Genomic DNA, 16,516 nt, shown 5'->3' with positions numbered 1-16,516 from the left:
CCACAGAGCGGACCCGCCTAGAGCGTGTGTGCTCGTAGGCAATACCCCAGCGGCTTCGCGTGTACAAAGTAGGCGGGCCGAACGCCGGAAGTCGGGCGAGCTTTTGAGGGAGGGAAAGGCGGGAGAATGGAGCGGAGACGGGGGACGAGGAGGCGCGACGTCGGTTGTCAGGGCGCCGTCAGCCGGCTTATTATGGGATGCGGCGGCGTCGGAATGGCGCGAGGCGCGTGATTTTGAACCGACGCGGAGCCCTTGACGCCGGGCTCGGCTGGCTTGAGGTGGCGGCCCGGCGGCCGCGAGTGAAGGAGCGAGCCAGTCCCGGCCAGGCGGGAAACAGACGGGAGAGCAAACGGAGGAAGGAGACGCCAGGCCCCGGCAGGTGAGATGCCGGCGTCGCGGTGTGAGGGGCAGAGGCGGGGGGAGCGAGCGGTGGGCTTAACGGCGAGCAGCGAACGCCTTGACAGGACCGAGCTGTGGCCGCCTCCTCCTCCTCCTCCTCCGTCTCCCTCCTCGGGGCGGGGACTGCCAGGCTGACCCGGGTTGGGGAAGCGCCGTGGGGAACCGCAGCCGGTGCTTGAGCCCCGTTGGTGGCCGCCGTCCGGACGTCAGGCAGTCCCGGCGTCTCCGCCTCAGGTGGAGCGAAAAGGCGGCCTTCGGTCGACGGAGAAAAGGAGAGGGGGCGGGAGGGTTTTTGGCCCTTTGGGCGACGATCGCGGATGGACGGGTTAAACTTGACCGTCGGGGTTGATTTGGAGGGAGGGTGGATGGGAGGGAGGGCGGCCTTCTTGCCACTGCTGGGAAAGGGAAGGAACCTAACAGGATGTTTATCTGCCTCCTTATAGAGATTATCAGTAATGTTAATCTCAATCAATAGAAATAAAAACTTAGTTAAATGTGTTCTGTATCTAAACATTTCTAAGAAAGATATAGATGAACATGAGATAAAGATGAGTTCACACACAGTATAAATGTATAATTTAAAATAATAATTAAAAACATTACAACAAAAAGAATGAGTTAAATTTGTTCATGTATAAGAGAAATGTTTAGATAGAACGATGAAAGATATAGAGGAAGGTAGAGATAAAGAGTAGTTAGGTATATATATATTTTCTGATGTGTGTGTGTGTGTGTGTATATATATATATATATATATATATATATATATATATATACATACATACATACATACATACACACACACACACACACACACACACACACATATGAATAATATGATTACTTAAATTTGAGAAATGTGATAGAGATTACTAATATTGTTATTGTGAATTGGATTAATATGAGTGATATCCAGAATCAACTCTTCATGCCCAATATAAATGTATAATTTTAAAAAATAATTAAAATGTATTACAAAAAAATGTTTACCTAGCTTCTTATAGAGATTATTAGCAATATTAGCATCGATTGGATCAATATAAATGAAACTTAGTTAAATTTATTCATGTATAATACAGAAAGGTTTAGATAGAACAAGTAAGATAGATGAAGGTAGCGATAAAGATGAGGAGTTAGGCATTTTCTGAATATATATGTTTGAATAATATAATAAAGATTACTTAAATTTGAGAAATGTGATAGAGATTACTAATATTGTTATTGTGAATTAGATCAATATAAATGAAACATAGTTAAATTTGTTCATATATATATATATATATATATATATATATATATATATATATAATAGAGAAATGTTTAGATAGAAAAATTAAAGATATAGATTCAGGTAGAGATAAAGATGAGGAGTTAGGCATTTTTTTGAAAATATATGTTTGAATAATATAATAAGGATTACTTAAATTTGAGAAATGTGATAGAGATTACTAATATTGTTATTGTGAATTGGGTTAATATGAATGATACCCAGAACCAACTCTGTTCACATACAATATAAATGTATAATTTAAAAATAATAAAAATATATTACAAAAAAAGAATGTTTACCTAGCTTCCAAAATAAATCCCTAATGTGTCTAGGGCTGTGAAAATGATAATAGCTTGGTCGGGAAAGCTTTTGCTTTTTTGTTTGTGTGTGTATGTGTGTGAAAGAGGAAGAAGAGGGTAAAAAAGTTTAAAATAAATTTTATTTGCATACATACCTATCCTGTCATTTTTGATTAGCCACCCTTTATGCCAGGTGCACAAAAAGGAGTGAAAAGGGAAATCGACTTGCTAGATAAAATGATTAGGTGCAAATAGATATACGTATTATTTCCACAGCTAAGGAAGACAAAGCAGAAATGGTTAAATTGATTATTTTATTTGAAGAGGTTAATTAACAAATCCACTCCTGGATTTTGTTGCTTTGAGGGCAGTCTTCCCAAGTAATTTTGCCACTTCTGTGAAAGGAAGAAACCAAACAGAATTGTTTACTTAGCTTCTAAAACAAACCCCTATAACATGTCTAGGGCTGTGAAAATGATAACAACTTGGTCGGGAAAGTCTTTGCCTTTTTAAAAATATTTTTTGTGAAAGAGGAAGGGAAGAAAAAGTTTAAAATAAATGTTGTTTGCATACATACATACTGTAGGGGATACCTGGCCTATCATTTTCCTTTGGAGTGGGCGGGGGAAAGGACATCAGCCACCTAATGCCAGTGAAGTAAAGGAGTGAAAAAGGAAATCAAAGATTTGCTAGATAAGATGAATAGATGCAAACAGGCATACATATTATTTCCACGGCAAGAAAAAGAAAGCAGAAATGGTTAAATTGATTACTTTATTCAAAGAGGAGAATATATTTAAGTATGTTTTTCATTTGGATATCACTTCTGCATTTTGTGCTTATGATGAAAAAGAATTAAAATTTGATTTTGTTGAGTAGATGGATTTGTTGTTATATTTGTTGCTAGTTATATACTAATATATATATATATATAAAAAAGGACAAATTTTATTTGTTGTTAAAGCAGTCTCAATTTGTTCGTATCATAGATGTCTTTTTCTCCTACTTTTGGTAAGTACATTTCAGGTCCATAGAGTTAGTAATATCTTCTGAAACTAATGATCCATTCCGCAGAAAACAATGGATAAGCTAATGAACAAATAGGTTTATATAAAGCATGCACACTCGCTGTGGATGAGTGGAAGACTATATAGAATATATTTGAAAATCAATATGAATGTTAACTGATAAATTACTTTATTGCTATGTTGACAGTGAAAATGATGTTGGGAAGTTGTGGTAAATCTACAGAGTACTTAGAGCCAAATAGTAATTGCATATTAAGAATCTAATCTTTTCCAAGGCTGCGTAATTATTTTCAGTCCAAGGACTGCACTTTTCCTTTCGCTGACATGCCAGGGACTAGACATGAAAAAGTTGGTGACACCAAGGGAAAAGTAAAATTTTATTTCCATTCAATGGAGTGGAATGTGGAGGCTAAACCCAAATTTTTCAGGGGTGGCATACAACATTGGGCCATACATTGTGAGCTTCTGTTCTATAATATAATTGTTTTAAATGTAAATTAAATGGTTTGATTTTTTTGTGGGGGAGTCCTTGGTACTGTCTGAAGTTAGTTATTAGCTTGCAGACTTTTATTACCAAACTATAGCATGAGCAAGCAAACAACCAAGGTCAGAGAGCACCAAGAACTCCACAGTTCAATCCAGAGCTACATACCGGTATATTCTCTTCTGATAGGACCTATTTTGTTCCCTCTGAATTAGTGCCAATGTAGGAAACGGAATCAGGCAATTTTACCCTATTGTAGCATATAGGCGATGGTGTTCAGATTAATTTATAACTGCTAAAATTGTACATTAATCTTAACATATTCAAAAATTTCTTCAAAGTTTTTGGTGATATGATTGTTGTGGCCAATGGCTTGGCAAGATTGTGTTGATGAGAACCTAATACATAGAAACTTAAATTTGCTCAGATGTTGAATTGTTGTAATTTGGGAACAACTGAGAACCCCAGATTTATTGCTAATGTAAAGTGTGTGCCCAGTATTTATGCTGGTGCTTATTTGTGACAAAGCATTGGCTTTACAATTTTTCTCATTGTGATTTACAGAATATCTTGAATACATTCATGGCTTTAACATTTGTCATTCTACAGTGCTATTTTCATTTGACTATTAAGAGATGTGCTAACGGGTTATAGAAGCCCTGCCTGTCACTCAAAGAAATCCAAGGCTCAAATTCTTTCTGCAATTTCACATCTGCCAACTTTACTTCTGAGTAAACATGTATGATGTTAGTTCACTCAAGCTCTATAATTCTTTGTTGTCTTTAGTTTGCTCTGCTGATTTGAATGTTATTCTTGAGAATTTTGCAGGTGACCCAAGTAAACATTTTCTGAGATATTCTACAGTAGGGGTGTCCAAAGTTGGCAACTTTAAGACTTGTGGACTTCAACTCCCAGAATTCTCCAGCCAGAGAATTCTGGGAGTTGAAGTCCACAACTCTTAAAATTGCCAACTTTGGACACCCCTGCTGAACACAGTTGTTTGTCTATGCAGATTCTCAGTCTTCTAGGTTATGGCTGTCCCAAGAGTGTTTTTTTCCCCCTCAAGAGGCAAGTGGACTTTCTGGTTTTTCTTTGAAGACTCATCCAAGGAGCTTCTTCGGATTCGGAGCTGAAGAAGCCTCTTGGATGAGAAGCGGAAGAAAAACCAGAAAGTCCACTTGCCTCTTGAAAAAAAAAGCACCTTTGGTGTACCCAGTTGTTGCTTGGAACTGTAGCACCCACACCGTCTTTTTGCTCTTGCATTTCAACCCAACGTTTTCAAGGTCAGCTTCTGTTCACCTCAACGTCCGATATTCCTCCGTCCCATTTTTAACCGGAGACTCTGGACCCTGAGCGAGAGCTACTCCCAAGACGAAACGCTGCTGCTTCTGCCCGTAGAAATCCGCCGCTTTTTCAATGGCGCAAAGCAGGGCCGCCTGTTAAGGTGCCGCGGGAACTGGAAGGCGGCCCGATCCACCGGTGGGGGGGAGCAACGTGGCCGGAGCGAATCCCCCTCCTCGCCCACCGGCTGCGCCTTCGTCTCTGGGTGCAGGTCGTCCGCTCCGTTGGCCGTCGTGGTCCGGGCGGGCATGGTTTCCCGGTCCTCCTTTCCTGGCGGTGGGAGGGCTTCCCTGGGCGGGCTCCGGGGCGGAGGCGAGGAGGCCGGCGGGGGTTGTTGCGAAGCTGGGGCTGCGAGGGTGATGACGAAGTGAAAATGGCGGATCTTTCGAAATCCTATCCCGGCCCTTGACATTCCAGAAGCGGCAGCTCAACAGCCCGAAGAGGCTCTTCTGACCCGCTTGGCTGCCAGCGGCCCCTCCAGCTGCCTCTCTCTCTCTCCCCCTCCCCGCAGCCGGACAGACCCTCGGGGGCGGGACGCCGCCTCCCCGCCCGGGAGCTGGCACCGACCAGCCTATAGAAGGACTCGCGGCTGCCTCCCGGAGAGGGTGAGAGAAGGGCGCATCGAGAGGTCTGGGCAGCCCCGGATGCGCTGGCCGCGGAGGCTGGAGCCGATCGAGGGGCTCCTCCTGCTTCGGATTGCAGGTGTTTCGTCCCCGGAAGCGCCGCTGGGAAAGGGATCGGGAGCTCCCGGGGCCTAATTTTCTTCCCTCGGGGGTGGGGGTGGGGGGCGATCGAGAGCTGTCCAGCTGTGCCACGGTTACTCAGCTGGGAGGATAGGACTCGCGGGGCGAGGGAGGTGGTGGTGGCATTTTTTTCTGGAGGAATCCAGGCTGGGTTACTCTGGGTTGCCTAGGAAAATCGTCTTCATCCTTTGCTGTACAGGTTCAGCGAAGGATAGGAGTGCGTTAAAAGTGCTCTCGGGACACAAAAGGGTCTTAAAAAACTAATTTCATCCCACTTCTCTTTCCCAGATGAATGGGTGTGTTTCAAAAGTCACCTCTTGTAAATTAGCACTTGGGAAAGCTTCCACCTGTGTTTGGCTGTTCATGTTTATCATAAGTAAAATAAAATAAAATATATATTTTTTTAAAGAAAACATTAACTTTTGAAAAGCAAAGCTCAGCGTAGCAATCAGTAAAAAGAAAAGTTATTAGGAAAAAATAGGTTTTCTCCTCTTTTTTAATAGGCTGTGGATGTTGATTTAGGAAAGGTCCTATTCTAGGCAAAAATGCCATAGACGAATGATAATTATTCCACATAATGCCTCTGGAAGAAAAACATTTTTATTTAACAGCTGAATTCTAAAGTGCCGCCAATTAAATCTCACCATTGTTGTTTATTTTATTTCAGGGTAGAACCATTTTTCTATGAATCTGTAGCTCTTCCACCGCTTTGAACTTTGTAGCAGCTTTATTTTATAGAATTTATATTGTGATTAAATGTTATGATTTTATACCCCAAAATAATTAGAAATGGTATATTCAAATGATAGCATCAAAATACCTGATAATGTAACCAAGGGATTCTTTGCTATCTTCCTCTTCTACAGTTGTATTTAAAAGGCCTCGTTCTAAAATAATACATAAAACACAAATATAAGGCATTGCCAATTATTTAATGTACAACATAAGGCATTTCAACGAGTGTAGAAAAAAACTGCTTAGTTTTGAATTCCAGGTACTTTCAGTGTTTGATGGAGTATTTATCTTTTTTGTTTTAAAAAAAAACATTGGTAGAAGTATAGGAGAACTGTTTGTGTTTAGATCATGTAAGCTTGATATTGTATGCTATAAAATGGAAACCAACATAATCTGCAGATTACTTGCCTGTTTTTCATATGTGTTATATTCTTAAGTAAAATATTTTTACATTTTCAAAAACACTGCAATCTGTTTTTTACCTGTAATGTACCATGCTAAGCCTAATTTGATTAGATTCTCAAGTTAACAAAATACAGTATATGTAATATTGAGCTAATCTTAAGTAAAATACATCCAATTATCATGTTTACATTAAAAAAAACCTATATTCTGACTGTTATCTGCCCAGACTCACTTTGGTGAAATGGGTGGTATATAGAAATGTAATAAATTAATAAAATAAATAAATAGAAATTGATAAGCTTGAACATAAAGTCTCAAAACCTATCACAATTAGAATAGATTCTCAGGTTATGATTGGGACCAATGATATCACAAGCAATGCACCTGTAAAGCGCAATGTTGCATCAGCACACCAACTTATGACAGCAGTTGCAGCAGTTATGGTTGCCGTCATTAAGTGAATCAAGTTGTTAGGCACAGTACCATATTATTGTTATTTGTAACTTCTTACCAGCTTGTCAAAACCAAGCACCTGAATCACAGTCATGTGACTGGGGATGCTGACATGGTCACAACTACGAGGATTGGTCATAAGTCTCATTCAGTGCCATAGACTTGGCAGCTAAAGGAATATTTTCAAGGGAATATTGTCCAAGCAGAATGTATACCCAGCTAAGTAATCAGCAAAAAAAAAACAAAAAAAAAACAATAGTTAAGATTTGTGTAGGAAATATCTTTGATTGCATTTTCTATCTATTTCCTCTAAAACATACTACATATTTTTCTCTTCAAAAATAGTTCAGGAACACTATAAATATTGGATGTAAAATTGGAGAATCCAATTTCTTCACTTAAGGTTTTTTTTTTTTTACAAGAAATTCTAAGTTCAGTCAGTTTACTTACAGTAACATTGCAAGTTTATGTTGAAAAAATGTTGGTTATTTGAGTAGTCCAAAGAAGAATTCATCAATAAATTCAAATTTTATCTAAGAGCAGGTGATATAAGTCTAATGATACTACTATTTACAAATAATTCTCATCCAGTAATGAGAAGTGAAAATTTAAATAAAACCTGCCTATAATCTTGGATTTCATGGCCTATAAATCTGAAATCCAAATATTTATTATAACAAAGTTAAATAAGGTTCCCATAAATGTAAACCATTCATGAAACATGGAATAGCTGGTGAGCTTATCGTAGTTAAAACATTTTTAAAAATGCTGAAGTTATACACCTTGTTTTATGAATGACTAAACCACTAGTCCTGTGGCCTGTTTTAATTATTAGTCATAAAATAATACAGAGTCATAAAGAACCTTTTTAATCAGTGACCCAAACTGTTAGTATTTCATTAATGTACGAGAATACTTTGTAGATAAGCCTTTAATTATGCATGGGGATTTTATATAAATAGTCTGTTTGGTATTTATAATTAACTTTGAGGAACTAAATGTCCATGTAGTCTGATATCTAGGATAATGTTGCCTGAAGAGAGAGGCTTCTGTATGAAATATATTTTCTGATGAAATCTAGTTAAAAAAAATAACATCCATGTTGATGGATGTTAAAGTAAGTAGACATACAACTGACTGTTTTCATATATACAACACACATAACCACACGTATCAATTATACAAGATTGTTGTGTTTTCTGTAACTCAAAAATTCCTAGTGTGTGTTCCAATACATGATAATATGCTCTACAAAAATCAGTGCTAAACATAAGCACTCTTTAAAAATAAAGATCCATTTGAACCCACCCATAGCCAACTATTAGAACACCAACCTGTTCTCTTGTTATAATTTTTTTTCATTCTCCCACTTAAGATTCTGAAGTCAGGTTTTGAAAAACAGGAGGGTTTTTCAGAAGATGGATAATTTTTACAATAAAAAAAAAATAGTACAGTAGACTTGTGAGTGGTACATCCAGTTAAAAATACACATCCGATTTTGAAGTTATGAAAACCCAAGGCATTATAAACAAAACAAGCTGCCACATTTTTCTTCTATGCTTAACAAATTATGGAATAATTCATGTAATATGTAAATATACTATCTGTTTGTTTGCATGTAGCTCTTGAACCACTTCCGCCAGATTATTATTTTTGTGTGTGTGGTAGTTTCAGGGTCAACTCTGACCATAGTTGCTGAAATTAATGGCATAATTTCCTCCATTTTGATATCATAAACCCTCAGCATTTAAAAAAAAACCTTAAGAATTTTTAAACAAGAAAATCCTGAAACTCTCTAAAGAAGTTTACTCTAAAAAGTCATTATGTCCCACGTACTTGTACTCCTGTTCTTATATCTTGATGCTAAAACGTGTACCCATCAAAAAATTGCCCATCCCCACCCTTGTTGATTGTAAATTGACTACTGTGGGCAATAAACTATTATAGGTGCTTGGATGAGCTGCTCTCAAATCTTTACAGGGTCATAATTTTCATTTGAAAAATTATGATCCTCACTTTGCCCCTTAGGTACTTCATTAACCATTGTATGAAATAACATTTCTCTGCGAAAAATGTATTTGAAGTGCTCTTGCAATAACTAGTGCTGTGATTCATATCTGAATCTGTATTAGTAATGCAGTTTCTTAATAGTAATTTAATAATTTATTGAACTTGTATGCCACCCAACTGCCAATTAGTGGCATTTTTTGAGGGGGGGGGGAGATGGGGAACAACTTTGCTTTTTAAAAGTGTTTCAGTACAAGACTATCACCCAGCTAATAAAACTCCAGATTTTTATAATGGTTTCCAGAATATTTATTTATTATTTATTTAATCACATTTGTCTGGCCACCCATCTGATACAGTTTCCGTATTTTTCAAAGTATAAGACGCACCGGAGTATAAGGCGCACCAAGATTTTGAAGAGGCAAATAAAAAAAACAGTTTTTGCACTCCCCAAAACGCCCTGTTTTTCATGAAAGCGAATAGCCTTTAGGAGCTTGTAGAGTGCTCCTGGGGGGGGGGGCTCCCCAAAATGAGCAAAAAACAGTCCATTTTTCATGAAAACGGGCCCTTTTTTGTCCAAGAAAAAGGGCAGGCATAGCCTTTAGGAGGTTTATAGAATGCTGCTAGGGGAGGGGCAAAATTGAGCAAAAAATGGGCCGGTTTTCGCTCATTTCTGCCCTCCCCAGCCCCCAGGAGCACTCTGGAAGCCTCCTAAAGGCTATGCATGGCCACTTTGGTGAAGGGGGCGGGGTTTTGGGAGGCAAAAAGTGCTGCATTCAGTGTATAAGTTGCACCCAGATTTTCAGCCTCTTTTTTGAGAGAAAAAGATGCATCTTATACTCCGAAAAATATGGTACTCTGGTCCGCATACATAATAACAATAAAAATATGGGAAGCCTATTAAAACAATTTGAATTAATTTTTTTGAAAGATAACAAATAAAACAACAAAGTGGTGGCAAAACATACAGAGAATGCTTTCTATTAACTATCATAGAGCCGTCTAGTTTGCTCTACAGGTAGTCCTCAACTTACAACAGTTTAGTGACCATTCAAAATTACAATGGCATTGAAAAATATGACTTATGACCATTTTTCACAGGCATGACCTTTGCGGCATCCCCATGATCGTGTGATCAAAATTCAGATGCCTGGCAACTGGGTCATACTTATGACCGTTGCTGTGTCCCAGGGTCATGTGATCCCCTTTTGTGACCTTCTGATAAGCGAAGTCAATGGGGAAGCCAGATTCCCTTAACAAGCAGGTTACTAACTTATCAGCTGAAGTGATTCACTTAACAACTGTGGCAAAAAAGATCGTAAAATGGGGCAAAGCCCACTTACTAAATGTCTTACTTAACAACAGAAATTTTGGGCTCAATTGTGGTCATATCTGTACACTCTCATGGGCTCCCCAAGCTAGTTGATCAACCCATGTTTTATTGGCCGCCTGAAACAAGTTGGGGTGAGCCTCACCTTGTAGGGAATGATGTTTCACAGGTCAGGGGCTGTGGCAGAAAAAGCTTTCCTCCTAAACCCTGTCCGATACACTTTATGACCGAAAGGACCCTCAACATGCCTCTCCTGTGGACCTGATATGATGGATAGATGTCCCTAGGCAGACACATCCATCAAATAACGGGACCCCAAGCCATGTAGGCTTTAATCAGCACATTGAATTGGACCCAGAAGGAAACTGGCAACCAGTTCAGCTCTGGGTCAGAGGCATAGCATGTGGAGTCCTAGAGCCCACATCACTGCCAGTGTCTCAAAAATGCTTTTTCCAAAAGGCAACTGGACTTTCTCAGGTTTTTAACTTTTCCTTTCCTTCCCTTCCTTTCACTCTACTGTACTCTCCTATTTTTCTTTTTCTGAAAATGTTTTGTTTCTCACCCAAGAAGCTTCTTCAGTTTCTTCTTCCCTCTTTGGAGGGGAGAAGAAAGTTATGCCCTAAGAAAGTTCAAAATATTCTCAAAGATCCATCTCATCCTGGGCAGATTTTTTTTTTAACCATTACCATCTGGCAGACGATACAGGATAATAAAACAAGGACAAACAGGCTGAAAAACAGCTTCTCTCCTAGAGCAGTAACTATATTGAATTCTACGGTATAGTGCAATATCGGGTTTTCAATTTCAGTGATATAGAATGTAAAGGATGTATATTTGTATTTTTATTTTTATAATAGTAATGTACACTGAAGACGGCACTTAATTTCATTGTACCATGTGCAATGACAATAAAGTTAACTAACTAAACCAGTGGTAGTCAACCTGGTCCCTACCGCCTACTTGTGGGCGTTCCAGCTTTCATGGTGGGCGGTAAGGGTTTTGTCTGATACTGAAGCACTTTCCTTTTTTTAATTTAACTGACTTGCCTACTTTATAAATCACCATTATTGTGGAACCGGTGGGTGGTTAGAAAATTTTACTACTAACAGAGAAATGAAAGTAGGTGGTAGGTATAAAAAGGTTAACTACTCCTGAACTAAACTAACTAACTAAACAGTTCTAACTGAAACTGCTTCTAGCTTCTAATTGAAGAAGCTTTGTGGATGAGCAGCGAAATGTTTTCAAAGAAAAAAAATCCCCAAGAAATTCACTTTGCCTTTTGGAAAAAGTATCTCTGGGACAACCATGACTTGGATGATTGAGAATTTCATAACTGCATTTTGCACCAGCTGAAGTTTCTGGATTCTCTTGAAGAGGCATCCCCATGTAGAACACATTACAGTAGCCCATTGGGAAATGGGCACATCTGGTGACAGCACAAAGCTGTATAATGGCTCTCCTAGCCATGACTGGAACCTGGAGCAGGAGTTCTGAGTCCAGAAGGACCCCCAGAGTGCACTTTGCTTAGGGCAATGCAACCCCACTGAGAGCCCCAAAGATCCAAATCCAGAAGACCCTACAACCTAAAGCCCCTCAGTCTTGCCAGGATCTTCTGAAGCCTTTTGTTCCCTATTCAGGCCCCTTCTGCCTTTAGAGATGATGTCAACATTGTGTATCTATAATTGGCCTTGAGACCCCCCCCCCCCCCAAAAAAAAAAAAAAAAGGGTTCAAAGGTGAAGGAAAATATCCGGACAGTATAGCATTTCTTCAATTTAGGATGGATCTGAAAATAACAAAGCTCATCATTCTCTCTTGCAGCTTCAGCACATGGTGCTGCACGATGATGTTTTTGGAGGTGCACCGATGTGAAGCAGCAGGAATTTAAAAGAAATTCAGGTAATTCGAAATATTTCTATTTCACAAAATCAGTGACCCTGCTGCGTAGCACCAATGTCCGATCTAGACATCATGTCAACATGTCAAGCATTTTGTACCCTCTCTACTTTCATCATAATCTTGAGTTTAATTATGAATTCCCAACACGCTTTTACCATACTTTGCTTCTGTAAAGCTGGATAACAATAATACTGTAATACGTATTTGTTTTGTAGAAATGGAGTTATAGAGCCTCTTTTGGTTAGCCATGGGGGGGGGCCTTCTTGCCCCAACCCAAGTCTCTTCATGCAGCACTGGTGCCACTGGGAGGTTTTAAATAAATCTATAAATATTGTTGTGCACAGGAGTTGCTTTCACAGAGTGAGATAACCTGTCCCTGCATTTCTGTCATTTCCAACAGAAATCCTGCCAGCCCAGTGTTTTGGTATAATGAAAGCTTACATTGTTAACAAAGGAGGTTATTTTAAAGCAAATTAATTCCCATTTGGCTATGGTATATATTGGGTGAGTAATGGGTTAACCATCCTCTCCCTAGGTAATAGAAAATCAAAATATCTTCCACTCACAAATATATGTCTGTGCTTTGCCCGATGGGAATTTTTTTCAGCATTAAAATATAAGCATTATGCTGGAAGGGAGGAAAGCTCCCCCAGTGTGGCTCTGAAAAAGATCTTCTTGTTGATTATTCAGTATATTTATGGCTAATAAGTGATTAGAACTGGGACTGTCCTGATTTGCAGCTCAAGCTCCAGGTTTCTGAGGTATAATAACCCCTTTCAATATAAATTAGTAACTATTCTTATTAACTAATAGATTTGTGTGTATGCTAACAGTGTATGTATCCATAGTTGCTAACACATCACTTCCACAATTATATAGCTGTCCAGCTATGACATCTCTGATGTCTCAAGTTACATAGTTTGGCCGAACATGAGAATTGAACATTTTTTTAAAAAATCTCATTATAGTGACTCCTGTTGAACCTACCATCAACATCTGCAAAATGGAGGTGGTGTCAGCAGAAGTGAACAACTTGCTCCCTGAAGAGATTATGGACACAGGTATAACATTGGAGGAAGACGAGAACATCGAAACTGTCATTGTGGGCGACGCTATTCCTATGGAAACAGAATTGGAGGCAATAGCAAATGTAAGCTCCGCTGATGATCACACTACTACTGTCACACCATCGGTCACCACGGAATCTGTCACATTGCCCAGCAATTGTGTTAGCCCCGTGACCAGCAATTCTGCCTTCGTAAAATCTGATGCCGGTGTGACTGCACAACCTTCTTTTCAAAGCGGCCTCCAAAAGCTAGGCCCCCAGACTCCAGTCTCTCTCTCAGCCAATCAAATTATCCTTAACAAAGCAACGGACTTGAAAATTGGTAAACAGGCCATAAAGCAGGAAGGTCAAAAACTCATAGTAACAACTCTGGGCAAGCCCGGGCAACCGATTGTCTTAGCGCTACCCCACAACCAGCTGTCGCAGTCCCAGAAGACCACGTCGCAACTACAAGGCAGTGACTCCAAAGTTCCAGCCCAGCAGTTCAAGGTGGTGACAATTGGAGGAAGGTCGGAGGTGAAACCTGTCATTGGTGTCTCTACTTTGACTCCAGGGTGCCAGCTGGTAAATACCACCAACCAGTCATCCGTACTGCAGACCCAGCAATTAAAAGCAGTGCAGGTAAGAAGGACTTCTATCAATTATTATTCCCTTTGCAATAAAATTGATGTGCTATAGGGAATTCTCTTTGGTGGCAGGAAGACAGCTGGCTAGGTTAAAAAAAAAACCTCAACTTTTAAAAAGCAAGTTCTAAAGCAAAGGTGTTAAAAGACAGCAGAAATGATTGCTACTTTTAAACAATAAAGTAACTTGTCCATTGAGATGGGGTTGCAGCAGCACATATCAGAAAGTGTTTCCTCAAAATTACCAAACTTTGGAAACTTGACTTTCCCCAGCACTTGATTTTGTTGAGGTGGTAAGCCTCTTTCAGGATGTACCTGTTAAATTTGATTGTTTCCCTCTGGGATATATCCTACTCTTTCCTTATTATTTTGGTTTCTATTGTTTTTAATGTTGCATGTTATCCAGAATCTTACTGATTTGATCAGCTCTCTGAAGTGAGTCAATCGATCTATCAATCAATCAATCAATCAATCAGATAATTACTAGAAGTGAAAGTTGGCAGTTTGGAGACCAGCTTAAGACTGGTCTTGTTCAGGTACAGTGAAGAATGAAAGGACACACTGTGTGAAGAAAACGTGGAAAGGAATGGCAACTGTACATATACAAGCATATAAACATGAAGAAATTTAAACTTCAGTTTAGCAGTGATTCAGTAACTATAAGCTCAAGAACGTAAGCCTTCATGTCTGTGTCTGAAGAATAATCCTTTGTTTCTGGCCTATTAATGACAAAGCCCTCCCCCCCCAATGGTTAATCTATATTTACAATTATCTTTTTTTTTTTTTACTTTTTCATAATAGGCCAAAACCAAAGGAATATTCTTCAGACATAGGCATGAAGACTTACACTTCTTGCGCTTATACTTATCCCCATGAATCACTGCTAAACTGAGGCTTACATTTTTGCTTATGTTTATATATGCAGTTGTGTATCTGTTTTCATTCCTTTTCACATTTTCTTCGTCCAACATGTACTTTCAGCTTTTTTGCTTTTAATCCAGTTTGGGAAGATTCTTATTCGTAACTAGCCGATAACCCAGCATTGCCCGAGTATTTATTTGTAGGGGGAAAATGTCTGGACCAAACATAATTTCTAATGTTGGATTTTCCCCCTTAGCAGAGGGAGCCCCCTTATGGAGTACTGTGAAGCCATTACCATGGCAACTCCATTGTGCTGTACAGTAGAAGCCATTGAAAGGCACACAGGCTGCATCTTAAGAGAACACCCTCCCCCCCCCCCCCCAGAGGGTTGGTAGGGGTGTCTTACTCCCACAGTATTTTTCTCCAAGGAGTAAATTATCTGTGTACCAAGTTAGGTTGAAATTGCTTGAGGTGTTCCAGAGTTATGCTGGAAAACACATACACACATGCACACACACACACAGTGAACCAATGTATGAATCTATTAATTGAGTCATTTATTTTGCCTCCCATTCCTCTATTACATTACTAAGCCACCCCACCCTCCCCAACTACATGCAGGTAGTCCTTAACTTACAATAGTTCATTCAGTGGCCATTCAAAGTTATGACGGTACTGAAAAAAGTAACAAGATCATTTTTCACACTTACAAGCTTTGTAGCATCCCTATGATTATGTCAGTGGTTCCCAAACTTGGCAACTTTAAGACTTGTGGACTTCAACTCCCAGAATTCTCCAGCCTGGAGAATTCTGGGAGTTGAAGTCCACAAGTCTTAAAGTTGCCAAGTTTGGGAACCTCTGGATTACGTGATCAAAATTCAGCGGCTTGACAGCTGGCGCATACTTACCTGTATTATGCAGCCTGCATTAAAATTATAATTACTTTGGGCAAAGAATTATCTCTTTCTTAAAGTGCAAAGAACTAGGGCTATTTAGGCCATGGTTGGCCAATCTTTTGGCTTGTCTGGGCTGCATTAAGTAAAAAGTAATTCTTGGGCTGCATACAAAAATTTATAATATACTTAATGTATATAAATAAAAAGCTGCCTTTTACAAAATAAAAAAAATTATCTTGTGGGGCCTTAGCACTACCTGTTCAGGACCATGTGCACCTCATGGGCTGTGGTTTGGACATGCCTGATTGAGGCATGTGATGGCAAACCTTTTCAGCACCGAGTGCCACACCGTGCATGTGTGCGCGCATGTGTCACAGCACCAGAAACCTGAAGACCATTTTTCAGCCCATTATTTGGACTGTTTTTGGTCTAAAAAGCAGCCCCAAAACGGCCAAAAATCAGCCTGAAAACATTTTAGGGCACTTTTCAGGCCATTTTCAAGGCATTTTCTGGTGTTCTGATGCCTGTGAAGACCAGTTGGCCAGCGTACATTAGGGTGCCAGAAACCTGAAGAACAGCTGGTGACGGCACATGTGCCCACAGTGAGGTCTCTGCATGCCACCTCTGACATGTGTGCCATAGGTTTGCCATCACGGCTATAGCCACTCCTCACTGGCTG

General features: G+C 39.7%; 1 protein-coding gene across 5 annotated transcripts in view; it reads left to right on the top strand.

Moving 5' to 3' along the window:
- The first annotated feature begins 119 nt into the window (after nt 1-119).
- The window catches only part of LIN54 (lin-54 DREAM MuvB core complex component), a 35,296-nt gene continuing 18,899 nt past the window's right edge, over nt 120-16,516 (top strand). For 2 of the 5 annotated variants that reach the window (XM_032223937.1, XM_032223932.1), the window contains exons 1-3: nt 4,640-5,523; nt 12,314-12,391; nt 13,360-14,078. In XM_032223937.1, coding sequence (XP_032079828.1) covers nt 13,395-14,078 — 684 coding nt within the window. In that variant the 5' untranslated portion in view covers nt 4,640-5,523; nt 12,314-12,391; nt 13,360-13,394. Of the gene's footprint in view, nt 380-4,639; nt 5,524-12,313; nt 12,392-13,359; nt 14,079-16,516 lie in introns of those variants that run through there. The other 3 variants (XM_032223935.1, XM_032223933.1, XM_032223936.1) reach the window with 3 other exon arrangements.

The sequence above is a fragment of the Thamnophis elegans genome, chromosome 9, assembly GCF_009769535.1.
Source record: "Thamnophis elegans isolate rThaEle1 chromosome 9, rThaEle1.pri, whole genome shotgun sequence".
NCBI classification, from domain to species: domain Eukaryota; kingdom Metazoa; phylum Chordata; class Lepidosauria; order Squamata; family Colubridae; genus Thamnophis; species Thamnophis elegans.
Note: the sequence above shows the minus strand (reverse complement) of the source record. Positions and strands in the feature narration are given on the sequence as shown.